The 24258-nt window shown below is 56.2% G+C and overlaps 3 protein-coding genes across 8 annotated transcripts; 2 read left to right on the top strand and 1 right to left on the bottom strand.

Moving 5' to 3' along the window:
- Nucleotides 1-2730: 2730 nt before the first annotated feature.
- HDDC3 (HD domain containing 3) lies at nt 2731-4373 on the bottom strand. Of its 2 annotated transcripts, none has more exons than XM_019716104.3 (4): nt 4187-4373; nt 3843-3898; nt 3490-3730; nt 2731-3206 (listed from the first exon to the last, which is right to left on the bottom strand). In XM_019716104.3, the coding sequence occupies exons 1-4, from the start codon at nt 4296-4298 to the stop codon at nt 3076-3078; spliced, it is 540 nt and encodes a 179-aa protein (XP_019571663.1). In that variant the 5' UTR covers nt 4299-4373; the 3' UTR covers nt 2731-3075. The 2 variants fall into 2 exon arrangements, with proteins under 2 accessions (XP_019571663.1, XP_019571662.1); XM_019716103.2 differs by having other exon boundaries at nt 2731-2932.
- Nucleotides 4337-17989, top strand: UNC45A (unc-45 myosin chaperone A). Of its 3 annotated transcripts, none has more exons than XM_019716096.3 (23): nt 4337-4584; nt 4699-4880; nt 4962-5074; nt 5914-5992; nt 6198-6359; nt 6591-6627; nt 6910-7085; nt 8802-8894; nt 9292-9459; nt 10625-10793; nt 11085-11255; nt 11902-12073; nt 12607-12907; nt 13659-13753; nt 13995-14136; nt 14483-14623; nt 14822-14949; nt 15134-15200; nt 15637-15750; nt 15985-16100; nt 16838-16955; nt 17046-17201; nt 17354-17989. In XM_019716096.3, exons 4-23 carry the CDS (start codon nt 5987-5989, stop codon nt 17609-17611), a joined length of 2790 nt encoding a protein of 929 aa, XP_019571655.2. In that variant the 5' UTR covers nt 4337-4584; nt 4699-4880; nt 4962-5074; nt 5914-5986; the 3' UTR covers nt 17612-17989. The 3 variants fall into 3 exon arrangements, with proteins under 3 accessions (XP_019571655.2, XP_074174240.1, XP_074174242.1); XM_074318139.2 differs by having other exon boundaries at nt 5499-5992; XM_074318141.2 differs by lacking the exons at nt 4337-4584; nt 4699-4880; nt 4962-5074 and having other exon boundaries at nt 5600-5992; nt 6767-7085.
- Nucleotides 17990-18114: 125 nt separating this feature from the next.
- RCCD1 (RCC1 domain containing 1) lies at nt 18115-24037 on the top strand. Of its 3 annotated transcripts, XR_002136201.3 has the most exons (9): nt 18266-18864; nt 20023-20285; nt 20372-20768; nt 20917-21038; nt 21608-21706; nt 22044-22214; nt 22757-22786; nt 23325-23539; nt 23651-24037. XR_002136201.3 is itself a non-coding variant. In XM_074318148.2 (8 exons), exons 2-8 carry the CDS (start codon nt 20111-20113, stop codon nt 23474-23476), a joined length of 1146 nt encoding a protein of 381 aa, XP_074174249.1. In that variant the 5' UTR covers nt 18115-18253; nt 20023-20110; the 3' UTR covers nt 23477-24037. The 3 variants fall into 3 exon arrangements, 2 of the variants coding, with proteins under 2 accessions (XP_074174249.1, XP_019571672.2); XM_074318148.2 differs by lacking the exon at nt 18266-18864 and adding an exon at nt 18115-18253 and having other exon boundaries at nt 23325-24037; XM_019716113.3 differs by having other exon boundaries at nt 18267-18864; nt 23325-24037.
- Nucleotides 24038-24258: the final 221 nt, after the last annotated feature.

Here is a 24258-nt window from a genome sequence, read left to right as displayed (position 1 = left end):
GTAGTACATGGAAGTTCCTGGGCACAGCCTATTGAACCAGTCTCTGGGAGTAGGGGCCAAAGAATCACATTCTAACGAGCTCCCAGGTGATTCTTTTGCACATGTAATTTTGAAATGGGCCTACAATTTTAAGGCAAGCAGCAACCCTTGACCATGGAGCTCTGGCACTGAGGCCTCAAAGTTCTGAGAGTTCCAATCAAAACTGGAACCAGGACCCAACATAAGCGACTTCAACCACTGGAAATGGATGGAATTCTTTTCCTCCCTGCATCTCTCCTTCCACCTGGAGCCATCTGTTTCCATGAAGAAGGGAGGGCTCTATGGCCATTGGAACCACGAAGAGGAAGGCAGATTCAAACTGTCCTCCCATGCAGGGTAAGCCAGGCCCAGATTTGGCTTGCGTGGTGGGTGAGTATAACCTTTAACACCCTTGTAGAGAGTGACATCTTTAACTTGAAATTGACCTGCTCACCATACTCTGTCACTGTGTTTAGATGATGACACTCAGGCCCTCATAGAGGGGGAATCACAGTCTGGGTAGGAGGCTTAGCACCAAAATGAGATCTCCAAACATCTTTGTTTTCCCCTAACAAAAATATGTACAAAAAACACTCTTCAAGGGGCAATTCACATAGTTGGATTTGTCTTAATTCTCTTAGGAGAGACCAGATTCTTAATAACAAACCTCAATTTTACTTAAAGAGTCAGTGAGAAATCAATTCAGTTGCCAGCACCAAGTGGGTCTGCAAAGAGCCCCTATCCATTTTTGCTCCTGACTTTGGGTCTCCCTGATTGAGACTAAACCTGAACTGGAAGTGAACTCTACCTAATTAGGTAGTCCAGGCACAGGAAGGCTACGTGGGGGTGGGGATGAGGACGTCTCAGAATGTGGGATACAACAGGGTTGAAGATTTAAGACAGCATTGGGTGTGGAAGCTGTGAGAAGCTAGAAAGATGGGGGTTTCCCTGTCTGCCTAGAGCAACTAAAGGAGTAAGCACAGCTCCACTGCTGCCGCCTCAACTCCTACTGCCTAAGAATGCTAAGTGAAATATTTAAAATGTAAAAGCATTCTAATTCTAGGCCAGAAGCAAAATTTTTGATTGCCGGCCCAGCAAAAGCCAAAGTGAGCATACATGTAAACCGGGAGGTACCCTATTATCACAGACTTAAGGTAGTAATGATGTCTTAATGTTAATTTCTTGATGTGGATAGTTGAAGTACAGTTATACAGAATTTCTTTGTTAAAATACTGAAGTATTTAGTTAGGGGTGAGGGCATCAGGTCAGTAAGTTAATCTCAAGTGGTTCAGGAAAAAAAGTAACATCCTGTACTTTCAACTTTTCTGTAAGTTTCTGATTGTTTAAAAAAAAATTGTGAATTTTAAAAAACATACTTTCTGTATTGGCTCAAACAGGTTATCTAAGGAGGCCTCAGACTAATAATCCAAATCCACTGGCCCCTTCAGACGTGGTCTTTACTATGTCCTGTGTGGTTAGTGACCTCAATTGTGCTCACTCTTCCCTGGTTAAAAGGCCCAGCAGCATGGCAAAGAGGGATCCTCGTCCTGATTCTGTCACTATTCCATCTATTTGATCATTAACAAGTCTTCCCACCTCTCCCAGCTGCTGCTTTCTACTCTGTAGAATGAAAATAATCCCTACCTTGCCCATCTCATCTGGTTATTACAAAGAACAGATGAGGTTTGTAAAACATCAAGCACCTTGTGACAATCCTTATTCATCCCAAAGGTACGGAAGGGGTTAATGTTTGTTAAATGTCTTGAAACTTAAATTTTAAACCACTTAACTTCAGACAGATTTCAAAACTTTGGTAAATATTTTAAGAAGAAAGTTTTTTTGAAATCCTGTAACCCCACCCCCTGAAAAACTAATTTAAAAAAAAACCAGAAACCAAAATTCTCAAAAATGTACCATACACCCTGGTCTGCCTTTAGAGGATTACTCTGAAGTTTGTTTATCCGTATATACGGGACTGTCCTGAAACGCGTTTTCTTGGAGTCATCTTTTTGGTGCCTTTCGCCTCTTCCTGCAGAAATTGCACTTAGGGCCTTTGGGTGAATAACCATCGTGGTACAGAACGAAGCGGCTTTGAACTAGCAATTTCCCTGTCCCCCAGACGTACTCTGTTCAAAGGGCTAATAAGCCTTTCTGGCTCACCAGCGACCAAAACACCCATCAGCTGGTGACCCTCCACGCAGATGCCAGGCAAAGCAGCGTCGCCTCTCCCACACCCCGCCCCCTACTCGGCTCCGTGGGCGGGGCCCAGGGCCACTTCCGGAGGCTCCCGGAAGTTCCTGTCGCTTAGCAACCAAAGGAACCCACAAGATGATAGGACTGAGATCCTTAGTGGGGTGCGACCTGCACTGTAAGGGACTCGCAGTCCCCCACCGGCCATAGCATGGTGCTGCTGGGGTCTCTCCCATGCTCAGCTGGAGCTGCCAGTAAGGCGGTGGCACTGCTTTCCAATACATCTGTAACCCGGTCCAAGTTCTTAACAAGAAAGACTACCACGTTTTGAGCACCTATGTGTCAGGCTCCATCAGGCACGTCAAGTAATCTAACCGTGAGAATTACACAACCTTTCTCGGTGATAAGGAAGCCAGGCTCAGAGGGGTTGAGGTCCTTAACCTGAGGGACCTGTTTCAGGGGGCAGGGCAGGTATCCCACCTACCGGTTCCCCACTCCAGACGCTGGAGGAGAAGCAGCAACTTAAACCTTTACCCAACATGCTTTATTTTCCATAGCGACTATAAACCAGTGGTTATATAAGCTCATGTCGCTGAGAAGCCAGAGATTCCACTATGCAAAATGGCAAACTGACTGGAGGCCTTGATGGGCAGTGAATGCATTAGAAGTGGATGGGGTGCATCTGTCTCCCACAATCCAGAGCTCAGCTTAGTTGGCAGGAGACCTTCAGAGTGAGAAAAGACAAGTATTTTTGACTACTAGGCTGAGCGAACCAGAGACGAGCTTGGGAGGCAGTGAAAGGCTGGAGCAGGACTCCTCTGGCCTGGGCAAGGCTGGAGTCTGCCACTTGATGGCTCCAAGCACTGCTCAGAGTGTCAGCCCCCGCTCCTTAAACAGCTGCTTTAGAGCCTCTTCCAGCTGCTGGTTTGTTCCCTGAAGCCCCTTCACCACCTGCGCCGCCCACTCGAAGTATTCCTGGACTCGGTGTTCCGACCATCCTGCATTTGAATGGACAGAGAACTGCTCACGGGACGTCTAGGACAGCACAGGATTTTGCCAGCTTCCTGGAGGGCTTGGTGCAGGGCCATGAGACGACTTCTTGATGGTATGATTTGTCACAAAAACTTCCCTTTGACCCAGTTATAGATCAGAGTGATCTACTAGGATTAGTTTGGAGGCTTTAACGAGAACACCCAGGTTTCTTTCAGGGGAACTGACCAACCTGTGCCTCCATAAGCAGAACCCCCCCCCCTTTCCCTCAGAGCAGGTGGAGGAGCCTACCCTCTGGGGTGCAGCGATTCAGGTCCCTCAGATTGTACAGCTTGTCTGCGAGCTTCACCAGCTTGGCCCCTGGGCTGCTGTGAGGTGCCTGCTCCACCTGCAGCCGCTTTCTCTCCATCTTGGGCAGAGTCTTATCATCTGTTACTTCCTCCACCAGACGCCGGACTTGGGCCCCAAAGTACTGCTCCACCTCGTCAAGGGTGGTGTCTGTGTCCTCCACTGTGTCATGGAGCAGGGCTGCCTAGAAACAGGCTTCCACTCAGCCCTGTGACGCCAGCCGAAGGGTGCCCAGAGCTGGATGGGGCCCAGGATCCCCCTTCCCCAGCCTCCTGGCAGAGGAGGAGGAAAGTTACCTGTAACACCACGACGTCAGTGATTCCCGCCTCGTGGGTCAGGATCCGAGCAACACCTGACGGGGCAAAGGAGGAAGTCAGACCGGAGGGGGTCCCAGGGCAGCATGTTGTAGATTTTGTAGCTGGTGACCTTGGGCAAGTCCTTTACTCTCTTTGGGTGTCAACCATACACAGGGAACAGTCATGCCCACAGCTCCGGGTCGTTTGAGGTTTAAACACCAACAGCACCTGGCGCAAAGCTTGGCACAGAGTAGGTGCTCAATGAGGTGCACGCCCTCCGCCCTCCCTTCCCGGTCCCCACCCCCTAGACGCCGCTGCGGTTGCTTCTCGGGCGGTGCACCCACCGATGGGGTGGTTGATGTACGGGGTCCCTTCGGGGTCCATCCGCCGCTGCCGTCGGTGCTTGCGAGCCGCGAAGTCGGCAGCTTCTAGCAGTTGCGCCGCCTCAGAGCCCATCGCGCAGGTGGGGCGGGCGTCTGCTGTCCTGAGAGTCCGGAGAGCCCCCAGAAGCCCAGCTGGAGCGTCCACAGCGCCCCCTGGCGCCGCGGAGGCCCGGAGATTGTGGCGTCTCGCACCGATAGGTGCTTGGGGATGCCATCCTGGTGAGAGAGAGCAACTGTGTGTGGGGCTACCCTCAGCAGCGCGGCCCCTGGTTCAATGCACTCTGCTGGGGGCGCAAGAAGAACATGACCTGGCTCTCTGAGAGCCTACAGTCTGAGGGAAGGAGGAGGACAGAGAAGAGGTAAGACATTGGCCTCACAGTGTGCTGAGTCCGGCAGCAAGGCACAGGGGCAGGAACTGTCTTCTTTGCTCTCAGGTGCTGGGACAAAATTTGCATTTCTTTTTTGTGCCATAGTGTTCCTGCTTCAAAGCTTAGGCACCTGCTGTGGGCCCTGGGGTGATGTGTGTCACCACTGCTGTTCTGGGAGCATAAAGTTGTCAGGCCTCAGCTAAGGCACTGGAACAACGCTTAACACTGCTGCTGGCCTGCTGGAGAAATTCCTTGTCTCAGGGGATGGCAGCTATGAAGTATGAGGGGTAAGAGGACCTGGAGATCCTAGAAGAGTTTTTTCTGTGACATGGGGTCGACAAATTGGTAAGTAAACGCCAATCACACAGGTAGCTTTTGTGCTTTGGCTGGTCGGTGGCAAGGGGCTCCTGCTGCACTCGGGCTGAATTTGAGACTCTGCACCAGGTCAACCTATCCAAACTTCTGTCTCGCCGGTCCTCAGGTGAGAACTCCAACCCCAGAGCTACGGGAGCACTTCCCTGGAGTTCCAGGATTTGGGGCTGTTTCTAAATTCCGGGTTGGAAGGTTTGTAGCTTGCAGACTAGTGGGGAGACAGACCTCAAATAAAATCAGTTCAACACAAGATTAGAAACAATTATGTGAAGAAGGAGGCTGTGAAAGCGGAGCCATGCGTGTGTTGTGGGCAGGGGTCAAGACTGAGAGGATCTTGTAGTTCGTGGATTACACACATTATAGTCAGGGTTTCCAATCCTGAATCTGTGCATGGATGGCTTCAGGGTGCCTGTGAGCCCCCTGAATTTGTGTTTACCAATTATGCATTTATCTGCGGAGGGGCCCTGTAACCCAGAGGCTACACCTCTGGGTTAGAGAGAGCCAGCATCCTGATACGGCGCCCTTTCCCATAGGGGCCCGGGCCTGCTCCTAGCGCTGGGCCTATACAGCCTGCTGCTCGCGGCCCTGGTAACTGTAGACGTCGTGCACTTCTGCCGCGGTCGGGGCCTGGGGGGGGGGGGGGGGGGGAGCGCCGTGGGACTCCGCCACGCGCCCCCAGCAGGTCTCAGCGCAAACACGAAGTGCTCCCGTTCCTTCTCTGCGCCTGCGGAGCCGGCCGGCGCCCCGCCCCTTGCCGGCGCCCCGCCCCTTGCCGGCGCCCCGCCCCTTGCCGGCGCCCCGCCCCTTGCCGGCGCCCCGCCCCTTGCCGGCGCCCCGCCCCTTGCCGGCGCCCCGCCCCTTGCCGGCGCCCCGCCCCTTGCCGGCGCCCCGCCCCTTGTAGGCGCGCGCACGCCTTGACCCTGACGCAGGACTGGGGCGGGGCAGCAGACGGCGGATTCCGAAGCCTGGACGCGCCCGGCCCCAGAGACTGCGCCTGTGCTGGCCTAGGTCGTCCTCCGCGATGACAGTGAGTGATCCAGGGACCCCCGAACCCCAGCCCGCTATCCCCCCACGCCATCACCACTTCGCACCTGCTCTGAGCATTCCCTGGCCGCCTCCTCCCCGAGTCTTAGCCCTCTATGGGGCTCGTCCCCGACCTCCAGCCTCCTCTCCCCAGTTCCCGGGCTCTGCCCTGAGCCCACCTCAGACGTCTCCACCCCGTCCCTCCACAGGCCAGCTCAGTGGAGCAGCTGCGGAAGGATGGCAACGAGCTTTTCAAATGTGGGGACTACGAGGGCGCCCTGACGGCCTACACGCAGGCCCTTGGTCTGGGCGCGACGCCTCAGGACCAGGCCATTCTGCACCGGAACCGGGCCGCCTGCCACCTCAAGCTGGTAAGGGGGCCGGCAGCTCTTCCCCAGGCCTTTGCAGGTCCGGGTTTGCCCATCTTGCTGCTATATGGGCCTTGGCCGGACATTCACCTTCCTAGGCCACCCACACCTGTTGGATTCTTTTGGGCCTTCAGGTAGTGGGGGACCGGGTGACTGGACAACAACCCTGCTGCCCTGTTACCGCCCAGAAAAGGAGATGAGCAGTCTCTTAGGCTCTTGTTTTACCTCTTACAGGAAGATTATGACAAAGCAGAAACCGAGGCATCCAAAGGTAGGGAACGTGCCCTGTGTGGAGCTGTGGGGCTTCTGTGGAGGGCAAAGAGTCTTGGACCTCACATTCTCCTCCTTTCGCCCCTGAAACACATCTGCCTTCTTTTTTCCCACTTTCTCGGGCATTTCCTTTTCTGCAGCTCCCCTCACCTTTTCTGAGGCTGAAGTACTGAGCCCCACCTCCATCCCCCCACCTTCCTCTGGCCCTCAAGATCTTTCCCTCCTGCTCTTGCCTGGAGACGGTGGCCTCATGGGTGCTGACAGAGTTCCCGTTTGTGCTCAGCCATTGAAAAGGACGGTGGGGATGTCAAAGCACTTTACCGGCGGAGCCAGGCCCTAGAGAAGCTGGGCCGCCTCGACCAGGCTGTCCTTGACCTGCAGAGATGTGTGAGCCTGGAGCCCAAGAACAAAGTTTTCCAGGAGGCGCTGCGCAACATCGGGGGCCAAATTCAGGAGAAGGTATGTGAGTGACTGAGAGAGAGCATGGCGCTGACTGGTGGTAGAGGGACACTGGGAAAGGGACCTGGGTCACAGGTGTAAACACAGTTCTGCAGAGAGGAGGTACTGATGCTACATGAGCTTGTAGAGTGATGCTCAGCCTTGCCAGCGGGTAGGCAAAGCAAACTAAAATAACAGCAAAGTGCTGTTTCTTTGGTGTGTTTGATAAACATTTAAAGTTTATACACTTTTCTAGAAGGAAGGAGGCAGACACTTAAGTGGTGAGATGGGGGGACATGGGCCCGCTCATGGCTGTTGGAAAGGGTATAAGTCGGTACAGCTCCTTGGGAGAGTACTTGAGCACATTTCTTAAAATTCTAAATGAGCATATCCTGTGATCCAGTATGTTTACTTGTCTCCCTTTGCCCGGGTCCATGAGCAGGAGTGCGTATGTTTATTTCGGCCTTGTTAGTCTTAATGAAAAACTTGAACTTGCCTAAATGCTCAGCATAGGGGAATGGCTTAATCAACTGGGTGATGTTCTTACTACAGAATCGTATGTTGTGACCGAAAGTGGGTACGTCCACATGTATAGACATGGAAAGCTGATACTTGTTAAATGAAAAAAAGCAAAATATACAATAACACGTATAGCATAATATCATTTATGTTAAAACGATCCCCTGTACACGCACACAAAACGATACCATATTTTTTCTGTTTGAGTACCCTTGGGTATGTAAATATGAAGAAAAATAATTTAAATGATACACATCAAAATGATGACCCCTGGGGAAAGGAATGGGATGGGGGGGGCTTTTTAAAGGAGACTTGACTTCTGTAAATTTTTAAATCAAGCATTGTTTGTGTGGCACGTATATTTAAAAATTAACGTAAGGTGAAAGATTCTAAAGAATATCATGAACTATAGCCAAACTTAAGTTAACCAGATAATTTAGTGTTAAGGTGCTGACATAATGGAAGCAAGAAATACGATGGTGAATACCTTATTGAAAGGTTGAGACCTGGGAAGGCAAATTGTGTTCCTCTCACTGTCAGGTCTATTTGATTAGCAGGGTCTGCCTGGAGCCCTATATTAAGAAGGATAAGGAAGCAGGTCATCTGGGCCTGGCAGGAGACTGTGCTGTGACTGATTAGTCATGCCTGCCATGCAAGAGGAGGAGGGGGGCACAGCATACATGCTAGGGTTGTGCCACCATCCATGCCCAGGACTGGGGGGTAGTAGAGGGCCTGGGTGATCTTGTTCATTCAGATTATTTTTTTTAAACTATCAGAAAGAGAATGCTTGACTTAAACGGAGTATTAGCAACTGCCCCTGAAGCGCTGGCTCCCTTGCTGGAAGTATAAATGCTGAGTTCAGTGCCACAGATGGTGCTGCATCCATGCTGTCACAACATAGATGGGAGTGGGTAGCCTTGTGGCTAACAGGATGCCTCCCCTTCTGAATGGCACTGCCCTCAGCATGGGTGCCGCCCCTGCTGCCCAAGCGGGAAGTTACTCAGAGAGGAAAATAGCCATGGGAAGTTCAAGAGAAGCTGTCGAGCGAGTCTGTTCCTGCCCGAGGTAACTTGGTGCCAGCCGTAAGCCCAGACATCCTTGCGGTGCCACCCAGGGATAGGAGCTGTGCCCCAGGAGGAGCCGGAGAGGACAAAGAGGGGCTGTGTTGTCTCTGGCTGAGAGAGGTGATTCCTTCCGTGCTTTGTCGGTTTGTCACAGGTGCGCTACATGTCCTCGACGGATGCCAAAGTGGAACAGATGTTTCAGATCCTGTTGGACCCACAAGAGAAAGGCACTGAGAAAAAGCAGAAGGTATGGGGCCTGGGCTGAGCGAGAGAGAGCTGCACTCCTGGGTCACAGAGTCCGGGCAGGGGCTCAGAGGGTCTGGGGCCTGAGTGAGCCCGGGAGAGGGAACCAGTGTGCACTGAGCGCCGTGTCGGCCAGGCCCTGTGCAGGAGGTGGATGTACAGAGGGGACTCAGGCACTGTCCCTGCCCTTCAGGCTCTGCCAGGGACTCAGGACCCCATGCTGAGAGCAGGCTCTTCCCTCTCCTTACAGAGGAAGACACTGAAGTTTAGAGAGATTCAATTTGTGGCCAAGGTCACTCAGCTGTTGAGTGGAATCCGTGAGGGCCAGAGAGCAGGGCCTCTGCCTGCCTGGGCCTGTGCTCCATGCCGTGCCCATGTTCCACATGTGTCCTTTGACACAGGCTTCTCAGAACCTGGTGGTGCTGGCCCGGGAGGGAGCTGGAGCTGAGAAGATCTTCCGGAGCAATGGGGTGCAGCTCTTGCAACGCCTGCTGGACACGGGAGAGACGGACCTGATGCTGGCGGCTCTGCGCACGCTGGTCGGCATTTGCTCTGAGCACCAATCACGGGTAGGTGAAGGGTGTAGTTACTGCTTCAGTCCGTCCATCTGTCCATCCATCCACCCGTCCACCCTCATCTTATTCCAAAAAAAATCCCTTAAGGCAGCGTACAAAGAGACATGTAGGGAAATGAAAAATTTAAAATTTAGGCTCAAACATGATTTGGGACAAACTGGGGCCAGGAAAGAGCAAAGCCACCCACTGATACCTGAGCACTTGCTTTCCTGCAGCTGCTCACGAACACCCCTGGTCACTGACTCACTCACTGTCCGTGTGGTCAAAGCAAGCTTGGTGCTAAGAGCAGGGCACCTGTCTTTCCCTGACAATCTGATGTGCATTTCCCCGGAGTGGGGGGGTCCTCATGGTGAGTGACATGGTCAGTGATGGCCCACAGCGTGTTTACTGTCAAGACAGTGACCAGATATGAATGGCTTGAGTCTGAAATGACTGTCAGCTTAGACGTGGGTGTCCAACACACACACGTCTGTGAGAACAGCCCTGCCCTGGCCGTGTGGAGAAGTCCGCAGCCCAGCGCTTCCTGAGCTGGCTGGACCCAGGGGACAGGGACTTGGGCCTTGCTTGCTGTGAGAGGAACCCACAGTTCCCAGGTCCGGGGTGGAACTGTGAAATCTGTGAATGCGCTTAACGCAGACTATACTTCTGGGTCTCCGCGACTAAGATGGTAAACCTGTGTGGATGTCGTCGACCTCCTTCAGCCTTGCTGCTCTCTCCCATGTGACCTGAAGGGGCTTCCAGCTTAGAAAGGGGGCGGCGAGGCCTGTGGTCCGTTCCATGCATGTCCACACCCCTCAGGGGTGGCACTGGGGAGGGACCAGGTGTCCTCGGCCTGGTAGGGCTTTGTCTAGGCTTGTGTGTCTCCTTCCTGGGGAGACAGGAGCCAGAATGGCTGCTCTCAGGGCCATGGTCTTCTCTGATGGGAGCCGAGGACAGGGGAGGGGAGGTAGTGGCGGCTCCTTCTGGAATATTTGCTGTCCAACAAAATAATGTAGGCATTCCCCCGTTCACAGCCTCAGGCAGGCCACACTGTCTTCCCTTGGAGCTGCTCCTTCCCTGCAAAGGTTGTCTGCCCTGGCCACACTCACAACCCACAGTTAGGGGTCTCTGTGGCCGCTCCTCACCAGCTGGGGGCTCTGCCCACCTCTCTCCCACCCAGACAGTGGCGACCCTGAGTGTGCTGGGAACTCGGCGGGTCGTCTCCATCCTGGGCGTGGAAAACCAGGCTGTGTCCCTGGCTGCCTGCCACCTGCTGCAGGTGATGTTTGAGGCCCTCAAGGAAGGCGTCAAGAAAGGCTTCCGAGGCAAAGAAGGCGCCATCATCGTGGGTGAGCGGAAGCAGGACTGTGGGCCATTGGGTGTTGCTGTCATGGAGGGGAAAGGGCTGAGCCAGCCAGGTCTTTCGGGCTCAGCCTTGCCGGTACAGGTTTTTCAGGAATACGGCTCGGTGACAGTGTTTTACTCTAGAGTCTCAGCAGCCAGGGTTCAGTGAAGGCTGGAGCCCAGCCCAGAGCCCAGCATCCAGGTCGCCCTCCCTGTGCCTCCCTGGTCTCTTGGGGAAGTTCAAAGGTCACATGCCTGGGCCACTGTGGAACCCACTAATGTCTTCTTGTTGCCAGATCCCACCCGGGAGCTGAAGGTCCTCATCAGTAACCTCTTGGAGCTACTGACTGAGGTGGGGGTCTCGGGCCAAGGCCGAGACAACGCCTTGACCCTCCTGATTAAAATGGTGCCCCGGAAGTCTCTTAAGGACCCCAACAACAGCCTCACTCTCTGGGTCATTGACCAAGGTAGGTGATACTGCTTTAGAAATAGAAGGAGCCTGGGGGTATGTGTGGCATCTTGCTCGGGTGGCTGGGCCTGCTTATCCCCAGGGGTGGTTGCACCCAGCCATGTGCCTGCACTGACGTGTACCTGTGGCCTGCCCCTTAGTTACTCAGAGTTAGGCCCTTAGCCGTGAACAGGGACACATGCACACACAGTGAACAGGTTAACGGGAGCCTGGGTCAGCTCTCTGTATCTGAAGCTTTTTTTCAGCGAGCGGGTATTACTTCTGTACTCAAGAAAAAATATTCAAGTTTAATATCTAAATTCATACTGCTCTTTTCCCCTGAAAGATAAATAAGGAAGCTTGGCAAGAGTCTCTGCATGAGCACGTCTATTGGGTGCTCACCTTCCTTTGTTACCTCAGTGAACCTGGGAGGTGTGACTGATTTTCCCATTAGTTTTACACATGAGGAACCTCAAAGCCCCAGAGCATTTGGCCCCCCCGCGGCCTCGTCCCCTCCGCGGCCTCGTCCCCCCCGCGGCCTCGTCCCCACTGCGGCCATCTGCACCCTCCAGCCTTGTCCACCTGCTTTGCTGCGCGTCTCCCAGAGACCTCTTCCCTTTGCCTGTTGGGTTAGTGTCCTGCTTCTAAAGAGGGTGTCTTTCCAGGTTTGAAAAGGATTCTGGAGGTGGGGGGCTCGGTGCTGGAGCCTCCTGGGGAGCTCACGGTGACGGCAAACAGCCGCATGAGCGCCTCCATTCTCCTCAGCAAGCTCTTCGATGACCTGAAGTGTGATGCCGAGAGGGAGAATTTCCACCGACTGTGCGAAAACTACATCAAGTAAGCGGGTCATCCCATCGCCCACTGCCAGGGGTGCCGGCCAGAGCTCTGCTTCCTTGGGGAGGGCCAGCAGGGCCAGAGTGCTCCCAAGGCCTCTACCTCTTGATCCACAGTGACCTTCCCAGGGACCTTCTTTCTCAGATCAGTTCTCTGTAATGCCACGGAGGCCATCAAGCACCTACTGTGTTTACTGAGCACTTCCTATGTCTCTTCTGACCCAGCAGTGCGATGTGACAGCCATACCTTAAGGAGCTTACAGCTGGGCGATGACAAATTATGGAATGAGCAGAATAATTTTAGATCTAAATAATAAGTACAGGAAAGGAGATGAACAGGGTGGTGTGTGAAAGTGGTGTGTCTTCCAGGAAGGCTGGCATGGAAGCCTAGAGAAGGAAGTGCTGTCTGGGGGGACGGCCTCGTCCTCCCGCTGGTGGCTTTTCTTGCTGTTCTTCCCAAGTAGTGCAGATGCCTGGCCAGTGGAGGGGAAAGGAGATACGGCCTTGGTGTGACAGCTGTCACTCTGTGCCCCCCAGGAGCTGGTTTGAGGACCAAGGGATGGCCGGGAAGCTGCGGGCCATCCAGACGGTGTCCTGCCTCCTGCAGGGCCCATGTGACGCCGGCAACCGGGCCCTGGAGCTGAGTGGCGTCATGGAGAGCGTGATCGCTCTGTGCGCGTCTGAGCGGGAGGAAGAGCAGCTGGTGGCAGTGGAGGCCCTGATCCACGCGGCCGGCAAGGCCAAGCGGGCCTCGTTCATCACTGCCAACGGCGTCTCGCTGCTCAAGGACCTGTACAAGCGCAGCGAGAAGGACAGCATCCGCATCCGGGCGCTGGTGGTGAGATGGGGGGCTGGGCCGGGCAGGCAGGCCGCCACGTGGGGGTGCCCGCTGGCTGGTGTCAGGCTGCGGGGACAGCACACTCGGAGGAAGTGTGGGAGTGCAGGGCCTTGTCCAGGCCGGAGGCACGGGCCCCGGCTGCTCCTCCCAGAGGGCTCTGGGTCGAGTCAGAGAGGTGAGCCTCAGACGTCTCTGCGGGACACCTGACAGTGCAGGCAGCACGTGCTGCCCCTGGAGACAGCGGGGAAGCTGCGGGGCGGGTGATAGAGTCTGGAGGGCTGGCTGGGCCAGGCTGGTCAGAAGGGCGGAGAGGCTGGGCCTGCAGGGGGCCCCAGGAGCTGGTGGTTGGGGTCTGTCTGGCCTCCATGAGCCCACGGCAGCCGTGCACCTTGGGGCACTTCGTCCTGGGTTTCTACATCCCATAAGGATCTTGGCCTTGGCTGAGGTACCTGTCTTCTCCCCACACACGTCTTATCTCCACCAGTAAAGCACTTTTTTTTTGTATGACATGGACAGGAACAGAGCAAATCCCAGGACAGATCAGGACGGACAGCACAGTGGCCAGTGTGTCAACCTCTCACCCCAGTAGATCATTTTGCTGTGAAATGCTCTAGGTGGTAGCCTGGCAGGGGTGCGTAGCCTCCAGAGAGCGTGGCAGAGTGCCAGGGAGGGAGCCGACGCCAGGTGTGCAGGAGCCCAGCTCTGCGTCCATCCCCCAAGGCCAACAGCTGGCTCTTGCCTCTTCTTCCAGGGACTCTGTAAGCTCGGCTCGGCCGGAGGGACTGACTTTAGCATGAAGCAGTTTGCCGAAGGCTCCACTCTCAAACTGGCCAAGCAGTGTCGCAAGTGAGTCATTTGGCGTTGCTGTGGCTCCCTACCTGTCAGCTGGACCCCAGCAGAGGAGGGTCTGCGTGGAGGGTGGGGTCTCCTCACGGCCCTCCTCTCCACCAGGCAGGCCCTCCTGGTCCTGCCATGTGACCTGCTTCCCTGTGTGGAGGGTGTACCCAAGCTTTGGTGTTGCCCCCTCGGTCCCGGTTTGCCCCCTCACCCCCACATGACGGCCTCCCACTGCCCTGCGTGTCCCCAGGTGGCTGTGCAATGAGCACATTGACGCCAGCACCCGGCGCTGGGCGGTGGAGGGCCTGGCCTACCTCACCTTTGACGCAGACGTGAAGGAGGAGTTTGTGGAGGACGAGGCCGCCCTGAACGCTCTGTTCCAGCTCAGCCGGGTACCTCCTGCTTCTGCAGGCCTCTGGGGACACCGTCTGGGATTACAGCTCAGCAGGCTTGCGTGGCCCCGGGGAGGGAGGGAGGGCTGGCAGCCTGAGTGGCCTCTGTGGCGTGGGCATACTGGCCCACACCAGCCGTGTCGGAAGGACAATCTCTGGAGGACTTGGGGAGGTCAAGTGTGTGAGCTCCCAAAGTCTGGGGCCAGACTGGAGCCTGTGGACGTCCCAGACCCATCCTGGTGCCCAAGTGGTTCAGCCGAGGGTAGAATTGGGGGCCTGGGCAGCACTGACCCCAGTGCTGCTGTGCCCCGGGATGGCCCACTCACTGTCCCCCTGCTCCTGGCAGTCCGAGGAGAGGGCAGTGCTCTTTGCGGTGGCCTCGGCACTGGTGAACTGCACGAACAGCTACGACTGTGAGGAGCCCGACCCCAAGATGGTGGAGCTGGCTAAGTATGCCAAGCAGCACGTGCCTGAGCAGCACCCCAAGGTAAGGGAGCCGCTCGAGCGGGTTTGGGGGCCTCTGCAGCGTTGGGACCTGTGGGTCTGGGGTACCCACAGCAGATGAGCCTTCCTTCTAAGTGGGTCTTTTCCTTGTTTTCGTGTTCATCAATTTGTGCTGTGAGGAGGGTCCCCTTTCCCTGTCTGTTCGACTGAGGCCCCTCTGCTAAGCTGCCTCCTTCCCCAGGACAAACCGAGTTTCGTGCGGGCTCGGGTGAAGAAGCTTCTGGCGGCGGGCGTGGTGTCGGCCATGACGTGCATGGTGAAGACCGACAGTCCCATGCTGACAAATTCCTGCAGAGAGTTGCTGTCCAGGTGAGCCCGCCTCGCAAGCCTGCAGGCTGCTGCCGTCACTGCAGAGGGAGCCGTCCTGGTGCTGTGGGCCTCTCGGAGCGGGGGCCACTGCTTGGCTGCCTTCCTTTCCTGAGCCCAGAAGTCGAGCATCTGCTGCCAGAGCCCTGGGCCCACTCCCACCACCACCACCGCCTTCTCCCCGCAGGGTTTTCCTGGCTTTGGTGGAGGAGGCAGAGGACCGCGGCACAGTGGTTGCTCAGGGAGGGGGCAAGGTGAGCTAATGGACTCCTTCCTTGTGGTCTATAAAACATGAGTTAGTGGTCGCTATGCCAGATGTTGGTGTTAGATGTGGAAAAGCCTATTTAACGGTCAGCAGGGATATGCTCCTGCTGAGTGAGTGATGCTGATGAGGGCGGGCACGTCGTGTGCTGAGGTCCTGAGTTCTCTTCCTTTCTGTGTGTCACTGACCCCCATGGCCCCAGCGCCTGGCACAGTCCACGTCTAGTCTTTAAATGTATTTCAGGAAGTGTTTGCGTGGCTTAATGGGCGATCTCAGAGAGGTGACGAGGGTCTGAGCAGGGGGTATCGGCAAGCCTGGGGCGTGAGGAGGAGAAAGGTGAGGGCGGCACAGTCAGGGCATCAGGGTCTGACCACTTGGGCCTTGTGCTCCCGAGCACATCTTGGACACTGCAGGGCTTCTCCCTACAGGCTCTGCTCCCGCTGGCCCTGGAAGGCACTGACGTGGGGCAGACAAAGGCAGCCCAGGCTCTCGCCAAGCTCACCATCACCTCCAACCCAGAGATGACCTTCCCTGGAGAGCGGGTGCGTGTCTTCCTGCCCCAGCCCTGGCCTCTCCTCCACCGGCTCCCTCACTGGGCCCTGATGGCCTCTGACCTGGGCTGTGGCTCCTCCTTAGGACCGACAGGAACTGGCAGCTTTGTTGAGCCCCAAAATGGGGAGGGCACCCTTCTCTTGGGGTGGACCACCACCTGCAGGGTCGGTCGGGTCAGTGGGGGCTGGAGCGAGTAGCCCTAACAGGTGGGGTGCGTATCGCAGATCTATGAGGTGGTCCGGCCCCTTGTCTCCCTGTTGCACCTCAACTGCTCAGGCCTGCAGAACTTCGAGGCGCTCATGGCTTTAACGAACCTGGCGGGGATCAATGAGAGGCTCCGGTAAGGCTCCTTGGGACGTGGGCTGGAGATTATCCCCAGTACAGTGCTTTTCAGTTTGGAAAGCACTCTTCACTCATTGCTGTACCTGAGCGTCACTGTGAGTCCACTGTGTCATACAGGGGAGGAGAAGGTTCCCTGAGGACGAGGCACTGGGCGGTAACAGCACAGGCTCTGGAGTCAGACTGCCTGGGTTCGAGTCCTGGTTTCTCTGGTTACTAGTGTGTAACCTTGAAGAAATTACTTAGCAGTTCCATGCCTCAGTTTCCCCATCTGAAATGGGATGGTTATAGTACCTACCTCATGGCATAGTGGTGAGGAGAATTAAATGAGAAAATGCGTGAAAAAGCACTTAGTACGAAGGTGCCTGGCTCCCTGGCTCCCAATCAGTACGTATTAGCTCTTATTACTGATTGTGAACTTGGCTACATTACTCTCTACGCAGACTTGGGTTCCTGGTCTGCCAGGTAGTCATGATAAACACACCTGCACCTTCACCTTGGGGCCGTGGGGAGGATGAAGTCAGGTAGCCTGAGAGCTGGGTCAGGGTCCCCAGCACTCTCGTCTCCCGACTCCTAGTTTAGAGCATTTTTGGCCCCATGCTGGAAACCGCCGCAGTGCACACGTGGTGCAGGGCGGTCGTCGGGCATTGCCCAGGGCTGGACTGATGGGGACACGGGTGTGGTCTCTGGGATGCAGAGGTCCCCGTGATGCTGACCCTCCCACCCTGGGCTCCGCAGGCAGAAGATCCTGAAGGAGAAGGCTGTGCCCATGGTTGAGGGCTACATGTTCGAGGAGCATGAGATGATCCGCCGGGCAGCCACGGAGTGCATGTGCAACTTGGCCATGAGCAAGGAGGTGAGGGCTGGGCCCGGCCAGCCTGCGCACGCGCCCGCACCCCGGGTGGGCTTGGCCCAGCTGACTTGGTCCCCTCTTGTCTGGCCACAGGTACAGGACCTCTTTGAAGCTGAGGGCAACGACCGGCTGAAGCTGCTGGTGCTGTACAGTGGGGAGGACGACGAGCTGCTGCGGCGGGCGGCCGCCGGGGGCCTGGCCATGCTCACCTCCATGCGGCCCTCGCTGTGTAGCCGCATCCCCCAAGTGGTCAGCGCCTCTCCTCTGCGGGGAGGGGAAGTGTCCTGGAATCCCCAACATGGTGGCGGTTGAGGGGCCAAGTCCCAGGGGGGCTGGTGTGCCCCCTGCCAGGGTTCATGACTCCTCTTGCTCAGGGGGTCACACTACCCTGTTTCTTGCAGACCACACACTGGCTGGAGATCCTGCAGGCTCTGCTTCTGAGCCCCAACCAGGAGCTGCAGCACCGGGGTGCTGTGGTGGTGTTGAACATGGTGGAGGCCTCACGAGAGATCGCCAGCACCCTGATGGAGAGCGAGATGCTGGAGATCCTGTCAGTGCTGGCGAAGGGCAAGGAGGACCCTGTCACAAGGGTGGCCGCGGCTTGCCTGGGGAAAGCAGTGGAATATGGGCTCATCAAACCCAACCAGGATGGAGAGTGAGGGGCTGTCTCACGCACACGCTGCCTGTTGCAGCACAGGGAACGAGGACATGCAGCTTTGGCTGGTAGGGGCTGGGATGCTGAGCACTCTGGTCTCTCCTCCCCAGTTGCCCTGTGATGTCCTGTCCTGAGTCAGAGGTCACATTCATGGTCACATTCATCACCGCCCTGCTCTGCCAGCACTGCCTCCAGCCTCATGCCACAGGGCTTCTCCTGTACTACTGTAGACAGCTGGGAGTGGGGCAGGCACAGCCTAACTCAGCCTGTGGGTTCCGGCATCGGGAAGGGCACACGAAGCAGCCTCACCAGCGATGACGAGCATCACCCAAGCCTGCTAGCAGGACTGCCCCGACCCTCTAATAAAAGTGTGTGGAACTCACCACCAAGGTTGCCCGTCCCATCCCCGCATGGAGCACTGTGAACTGCGCCCTCCTTAAAAAAAAAGTGTGGAACTCAAATGTGTGCCCCGTCCGTGGCAGGGAGAGCTGACTGTGAGCCAGTCTCTGCAGCAGAAACTGGGCGGGGTCAAGTGCACAGCGGAGCCACTTCTACGGAAGGAATCCCACGGATCCCCCACCCTGGCCCACTGAGCTGTGTAATCGTGTTGGAGGCTCAAGGGTTAAGCTTGAACGCTGAGTTTAGGGTAAATACTGGCCCTTCAACACTCGTCTTTGTATTGAGAATTCTCAGTGACCTCCACTCAGGCAGTGCTCGGGTTCTGGGTGGGTATGTAGCCCGGGTATGGACTCTCAGGGAAAAAGCCCGCGAGAAACTCGTGTCTGAGCTGGTAGGAGGAGCAAAGCCCAGTCGGGCTTCCACGCCTGCCTGCTTCCGCTCAGCGGGCACAGCCCAGCTAAAGCTCATTGGTTCAACAGGGGTTAAATGACAGGTCGCCAGCCAATGGGAGTTAAGGCCCGCCGCGGCGCCTGCCTCGTACGGCTGCTTCCGGTCGGGCTGCAGTTTTGCGAGTGTGAGGTAGAGAGACTCGGGGTGGTGAGGTGCTCGGGTCTGCAGGGTCACTACTGGCCAACCCTTTGTCGGCTCTTTAGGAGTGTCCCCTAAGTGCTTCTAATACGGACCCCGCGCCTCCCGGGTTGTGCGGGGGCGGGACCTTCTGGTCCGCCTCAGTCCCGGCCCCACGCCCACACGAGGGTTCATCTTCTTCGCGTCCCAGGCCGCAGTGGCCCGGCATAGGCCTCGGAATAGGCTCCACGGAGCTTGGGACGGGCCGCAGCAGGCACAGTTGTCACCAAGGTGAGCACTGACGTGAGGCTGGCAGCTGGGAATTGTGACGCCACCGCACTCGCCGGCTATTGGCCCGGGGGTGGCTGCCACAGCCAGTGGGCGCCTCGGCCAGGGCGCGGACCTTCCGACTTTTTCCCCTGGCTTCTGTCAGCCGGGTCCTGGGCTGGCAACCCCTTCCTGGGCGGCCATTCTTTCCACCCTCGGTACTGCCGCTCGGAAGTTGCTGCCTGAGGGGCCGAGGGCACAGGATCGAGACTAAGGTCAGAGGCCCCCGGTGATTGGGATTGGACACCGAAAGGGTTGGGAGCTGGGGCGGAGTTAAAGAGCTTTGGTATAAAGAGAGACCCAAGATGTGAGTGTAAAGGCTTGAAAATGCTTATGAAATTCTGATAGAGCCGACCGTGCAGTACTGAGAAGGGGGCGTGGCTCTTGTCAGTCACTAGACCGTGTGTCTCTCGAGGGTGCGTGAGCTCCTCAGGGCAGACAGCCTTCCTCATCGCCCCTCGTAAGAGATTAGTAAATGCTGGTGTAACGAATAAATGACTAGATGGGCTTCAGTTGAGCCTGTGTTTATATAGGTCTCAGAAAAACAGTTAAGAATCCATGGTCACTTTTATCAGCTCTAAGTACTGGATTGAATAAGCTAATACCGTGTGCTCATCTCGGTGTGTGCCAGCCCTTGAACCCTTTATTTGCATCTATTCCGAACACTTCCACACGATAGGTGCAAACATCTCCCTCTCCTACTCCCTTTGTAAAACCAAAGAAACTGAGTTGGACTCAGAGGGTGGACCTGGAGTTTAGCCCTCTGCCCCTCTGGATTCTAAACTGTGAGATTGTGTAAGGGTTACTTTCTCTTACTGTCACATGGGGACAATTCTAGTTCCCAAGTTCCCATGGGATAATGTGCCTGACACTAGGAATGTGGAGCTCAAGGGGCTCAGGTCCTAGTCCAAAGCCTGAGGGCGAGGCCTGAAAATCTTTCCTGCCCACTTTGTGAGCCTGAGCGTGCCTGAATCAGAAGGGAGGACAGGGAACAGGCCCCACTCTAGACAGCTCAGAACCCTCCTAAATCTGGTAGGACTTTAGCCCAGGCTCCCTCTCAGCGAAAGGGCGGATGTCATCTGGCTCTGTGGTTAGGAGGGTGGCACTTTCCCCGTCTTACAGATCAGGCCGCTGCGCTGTCGGATCGGGCTGTCTGCGAGGATCTCCCCGCCTTCCCGTCCCGCCTCCACCCAGCAGAGGCGCTGAGGGCATGTCGGAGGCGCGCCCAGGGGCCTGGTTCGGCTTCGGCTTCTGCGGCTTCGGCCAGGCGCTGGGTTCGGGCTGCGCGCGCCAGGTCCACAGCCCCGAGCCGGTGCGCGCGCCGCAAGTGGACGCCGACATCTGGCGCGTGAGCGCGAGCTGGAGCTACACCGCCTTCCTGAGCCGTGAGTGACCCTCTCAGGGCCCGGCCCCGCCCCCGCTCTCCTGTCACGCCCCGTGCTCAGGCCACTCTCCGCTCGTACTCGTACAGGTGCGGGCCAGGTGCAGCTGTCGGGCTCCACGAGCGGCGCCGCGGACGGCTGCCGGGACGCGTGGGCCTCGGAGGCCCTCCTCGTACTGCTGCGGGACGGTCGGGGGCCTGGGCCCGGGGCTGAGCTGCAGGCCTGGGCGCCCAGCTCGGCGCTACGCGGGGAGCCCCTCTGGGCCCAGACCGTGGTGCTGGAGGCTGAGCGGGAAGACGGACCGGGCGGTGAGACCCATAACCAGACGCTGCCCCTGCTGCCCTGCGCCCGCGCCTACGTGAGCCCGCGGCCGCCCCTCTACCGGCCTCTGGCCCTGGAGCTGCGGGCGCGCCGGCTGGAGCTGGGTGCCGAGCACTCGTTGCTGCTGGACGACGTGGGCCGTGTGTACTCCTGGGGCGGAGGCAGGTGAGTGGGGCGAGACCAGGTGCAGGCCGGTTGAGCTTTATGCAGGGGTGGGAGGTGAGCAAGTGAGGGTAGGTGAGTGTGACTGCTGGAGGAAGGGCAGGGAGACCCCTTGATGTGACTGGAGCTGACTAGGGGTTCCCTTGCTCAGGCATGGACAGCTGGGCCACGGGACTCTGGAGGCAGAGCTGGAGCCCAGGCTGTTGGAGGCGCTGCAGGGCCTGCCCATGGCTGAGGTGGCCGCCGGTGGCTGGCACTCTGTGTGTGTGAGCGGTGAGTGACTAGCGCATCTCCAGACATCGGGGTCTTGTGGGCTCCAAACCCTCCTTCTTCCTGTTCCAGTGTCTTGATAATAATTAGCTACTATTGTTAGTGAATTTTTAGCATTAGGGTTGTTGCTCCAACAAACTGTAGTGTGTGGAGGCAGGGGAGGGGGGAGCTCCAGGAAGAGGCCTTCCCCAGGACCTGCAGGGGGTGGGGCTGAAGGAAGGGGAGACCATGGGAGAACTTCTAGGGACACATTTCTGAAGTGTGTGCATGTCTGGTAGGATAGGGGAGGGGACAATTTAGGAACAAAGGAAAAAAGTGAAAATGGAGAGGAAGGTCCAGCAAGAGACTTCCTTTGGAAAAAAGGGTGACCTGAAGGCACTTTAGGGGGAAGGGGACCGGTTAAGACAAGGACACTGCTGGATCCTGAGGGAGGCCCTCTCCCTGGAGCACTAACTTGGGCAGGGCAGGCCTCACTTGACTCCGGGGAGCTAGTGAGGTGTAGGGGGTTTGGAGGAATTCAAGGCGGGGGAGGCTCACAGTCTGTTTAACGGGTCCCCTTTCCTCTCTTTCAGAGACTGGGGACATTTATATCTGGGGCTGGAATGAATCTGGGCAGCTGGCCCTGCCCACCAGGAGCCTGGCGGAGGACGGGAAGACAGTCGCGGGGGAAGGTGAGCCTCAGCTCTTGACTTGCACACGTTTTTGTCACTCCTGACTACAGTGCTTAGAAGCATGTGACACCCTTGGGACCCCAGGACACACTGCAGGACTTTGAGCCTCTCATGGGAGGGAGGCTCTCAGGCTCATGCCACTGTCACACTGCACTGTCCATACCTGTGTCCCCTCCAGCACTTCCTGGGAAGGGAGGGGTTGTGAGATCAGCTTTGGAGCGAGAGAATAACGTACTTCATAGAGCTGTTGTAGTCACTGAGTTAATGTACAAAAAAGGTTTAGACGAACGTTCAGTAACGCTTAGCCATCGTTACCGTCGTCATTCCTTCTCTGAAGCCACTGGACTGAATGAAGATGGTTCTGAAGTGAAGGGAACCGCTGCGGCTGAGACTGGAGCCCCTGCCGCCTTTATAGCCGTCCAGCCCTTCCCAGCTTTACTGGATCTGCCCCTGGGCTCAGATGCAATCAAGGCCAGCTGTGGATCCCGGCACACAGCAGTGGTGACAAGTGAGTGGAGCTGGGTGGGCTGGTTCAGGATGGAGCAGGAAGTCACTCCACCCCGCTCTCTAGCTTCTGCCTGCAGAGAAGGCTGTGGCCACCTGAAACACTACTATTTTCAGTGTCTTTGATATGCAATGAGTAGCTGCCTCACTCAGCAAATAGAGCCCCAACCTCCACCTGGCTCCAACAGTGGCTCCCAGCCTGTCAGGCCCCAAAGGTTCTTTCTTCTGGAGGCAGGCAGCCTCTGTGCACAGGCAGATTTGTCCCCGGCCGGCCTTTTCATCTGACTGCAGGGCCTGCCCAGCCCAGCTTCTGAGAGTCCTGCACTCAGTGACAGATGCAGGCAGAGCACTTGACATATAGGAAGGTAAACTTGTTCAGTCTGGATCCTTTCCAGCCCAGATATAATCAGACAGTTGTTAGAGAGAGAGGGACTGCCGTGCTATGCCAAGCAAACGTCATGACAATTTACAGTGTGCAAGCCAGGCTAGACAGATGCCTTGTCAAAGAGCAGTGGTGACAGCCCTTTACTGTCCTTTTCGTTGCAGGAACGGGAGAGCTGTACACGTGGGGCTGGGGTAAGTAAAGGCTTTGATTTTTGTGATGCTTAAACCAAGAGGAGAAAAGATGTGGGAGTGGAGGGTAAGTGACAAGGACCATACTGACACATGGGAGGACCGGGCCTGAAGAGCTGTGTATTCCCTTCCCTAGAACAGACCCAGGCACACTCAGGAGGTCAGATGATATCCGTACTTCCCGTTGACCTTTCTGAGAACCTTTCTTCTCAAGGGAGTGTTTAGCCAGCATTTATGAAACATATTTTGATCTGGTACTGGGTGGAGAAAAAGAGAAAAGGAAACTCCATCCTCTGAGCATCTGGGCTTAGGAGCAGGGAACCGGGAGGGGCACCCGGCCTGGGGGGACTGGTGGCTCCGCCTCTTGCAGACCCCCGGGCTTTGCCTGACCTGAAGGCTATGACGCTGGGCTCCTGAATTCAGGGGGGTGCCCAGCATCTGGGGTGCCCAGCATCTGGGTCGATGGGCTGGTTTTCCTTCTTGGAGGGGAGAAGCCCCGAGCGCAGTGGAATGGATAGCCAAAGGTCTCGTTTCACTGCAGGTAAATACGGACAGCTCGGCCACAAGGACGTGAGCAGCTGGGATCGACCCTGCCGTGTGGAATACTTTGTAGATAAGCAACTCCAAGTAACGGCTGTGAGCTGTGGGCCCTGGAACACCTACGTGTATGCCGTGGAGAAAGAGAAGAGCTGACATATACAGATGAGGGCCTAAAATACGTGTGCAGTATAATAAAAAGTTACAGAGCTCATACCTGTAAGTTCCCACCCAGGTCAAGGGAAACCACTGCCAGCACCGCAAAGGCCCCACATGTGCCCTCCCCATCACAGCCTTCTGGCCTCACCTTCTACTTTGTCCTCACGTTAGGAACACCCACAGAGCTTTGGAGACCATCACAGACAATGAAATCAACCTCAGTGCGGAGCCTGGACAGCAGGAGGTTTTAAAGCTCCCACATGCCCACCCAGCCCAGGTGATTTGGACATAGTGCCAAGATTGGGCACCACTGGAGGGCCCCTTTCCTTAGCCATGTACCTATTTTCTCTTAGAATTGTATCCCACTTGTAGGCATCCTTACACAGTACAGTTTAGTTTATCCGCTTTTGGACTTGAGGCAAATGGAATCATTCTGCATACGCTCTTTTGTGTCTTGTTTGCTCAGTGGGCACTGCACAACCCATCTGCGTAGTGCCCTGCGGGTCACTCGTTGTTCTAGGGTGTTCCGTTGCATGAATATACCTCAATTAGATGTTCTTTTGTTGATGGTCATTTTCTTCTCTGTTTTGATAAAATACACATAAAAAATGTACCATCTAAGCATTTTTAACTGCACAGTTCAGGGGTGTTCAGTACGTTCCTTCTGTACATCCATCCCAATGATTCTTCTCATCTTGTGCATGTGCAGCTCTAGACCTGTTATACCTACTAGGCAGGAGCGCCCCGTGCTTGCCTCGCCCCTACCCCTGGCAGCCACC

This window comes from Rhinolophus sinicus, chromosome 13 (genome assembly GCF_057876585.1).
Source record: "Rhinolophus sinicus isolate RSI-liver-muscle chromosome 13, RSI-T2T, whole genome shotgun sequence".
In the NCBI taxonomy this organism is placed as follows: domain Eukaryota; kingdom Metazoa; phylum Chordata; class Mammalia; order Chiroptera; family Rhinolophidae; genus Rhinolophus; species Rhinolophus sinicus.
The sequence above is the reverse complement of the archived record's forward strand: the minus strand, read 5'-3'. Positions and strand labels throughout refer to the sequence as shown.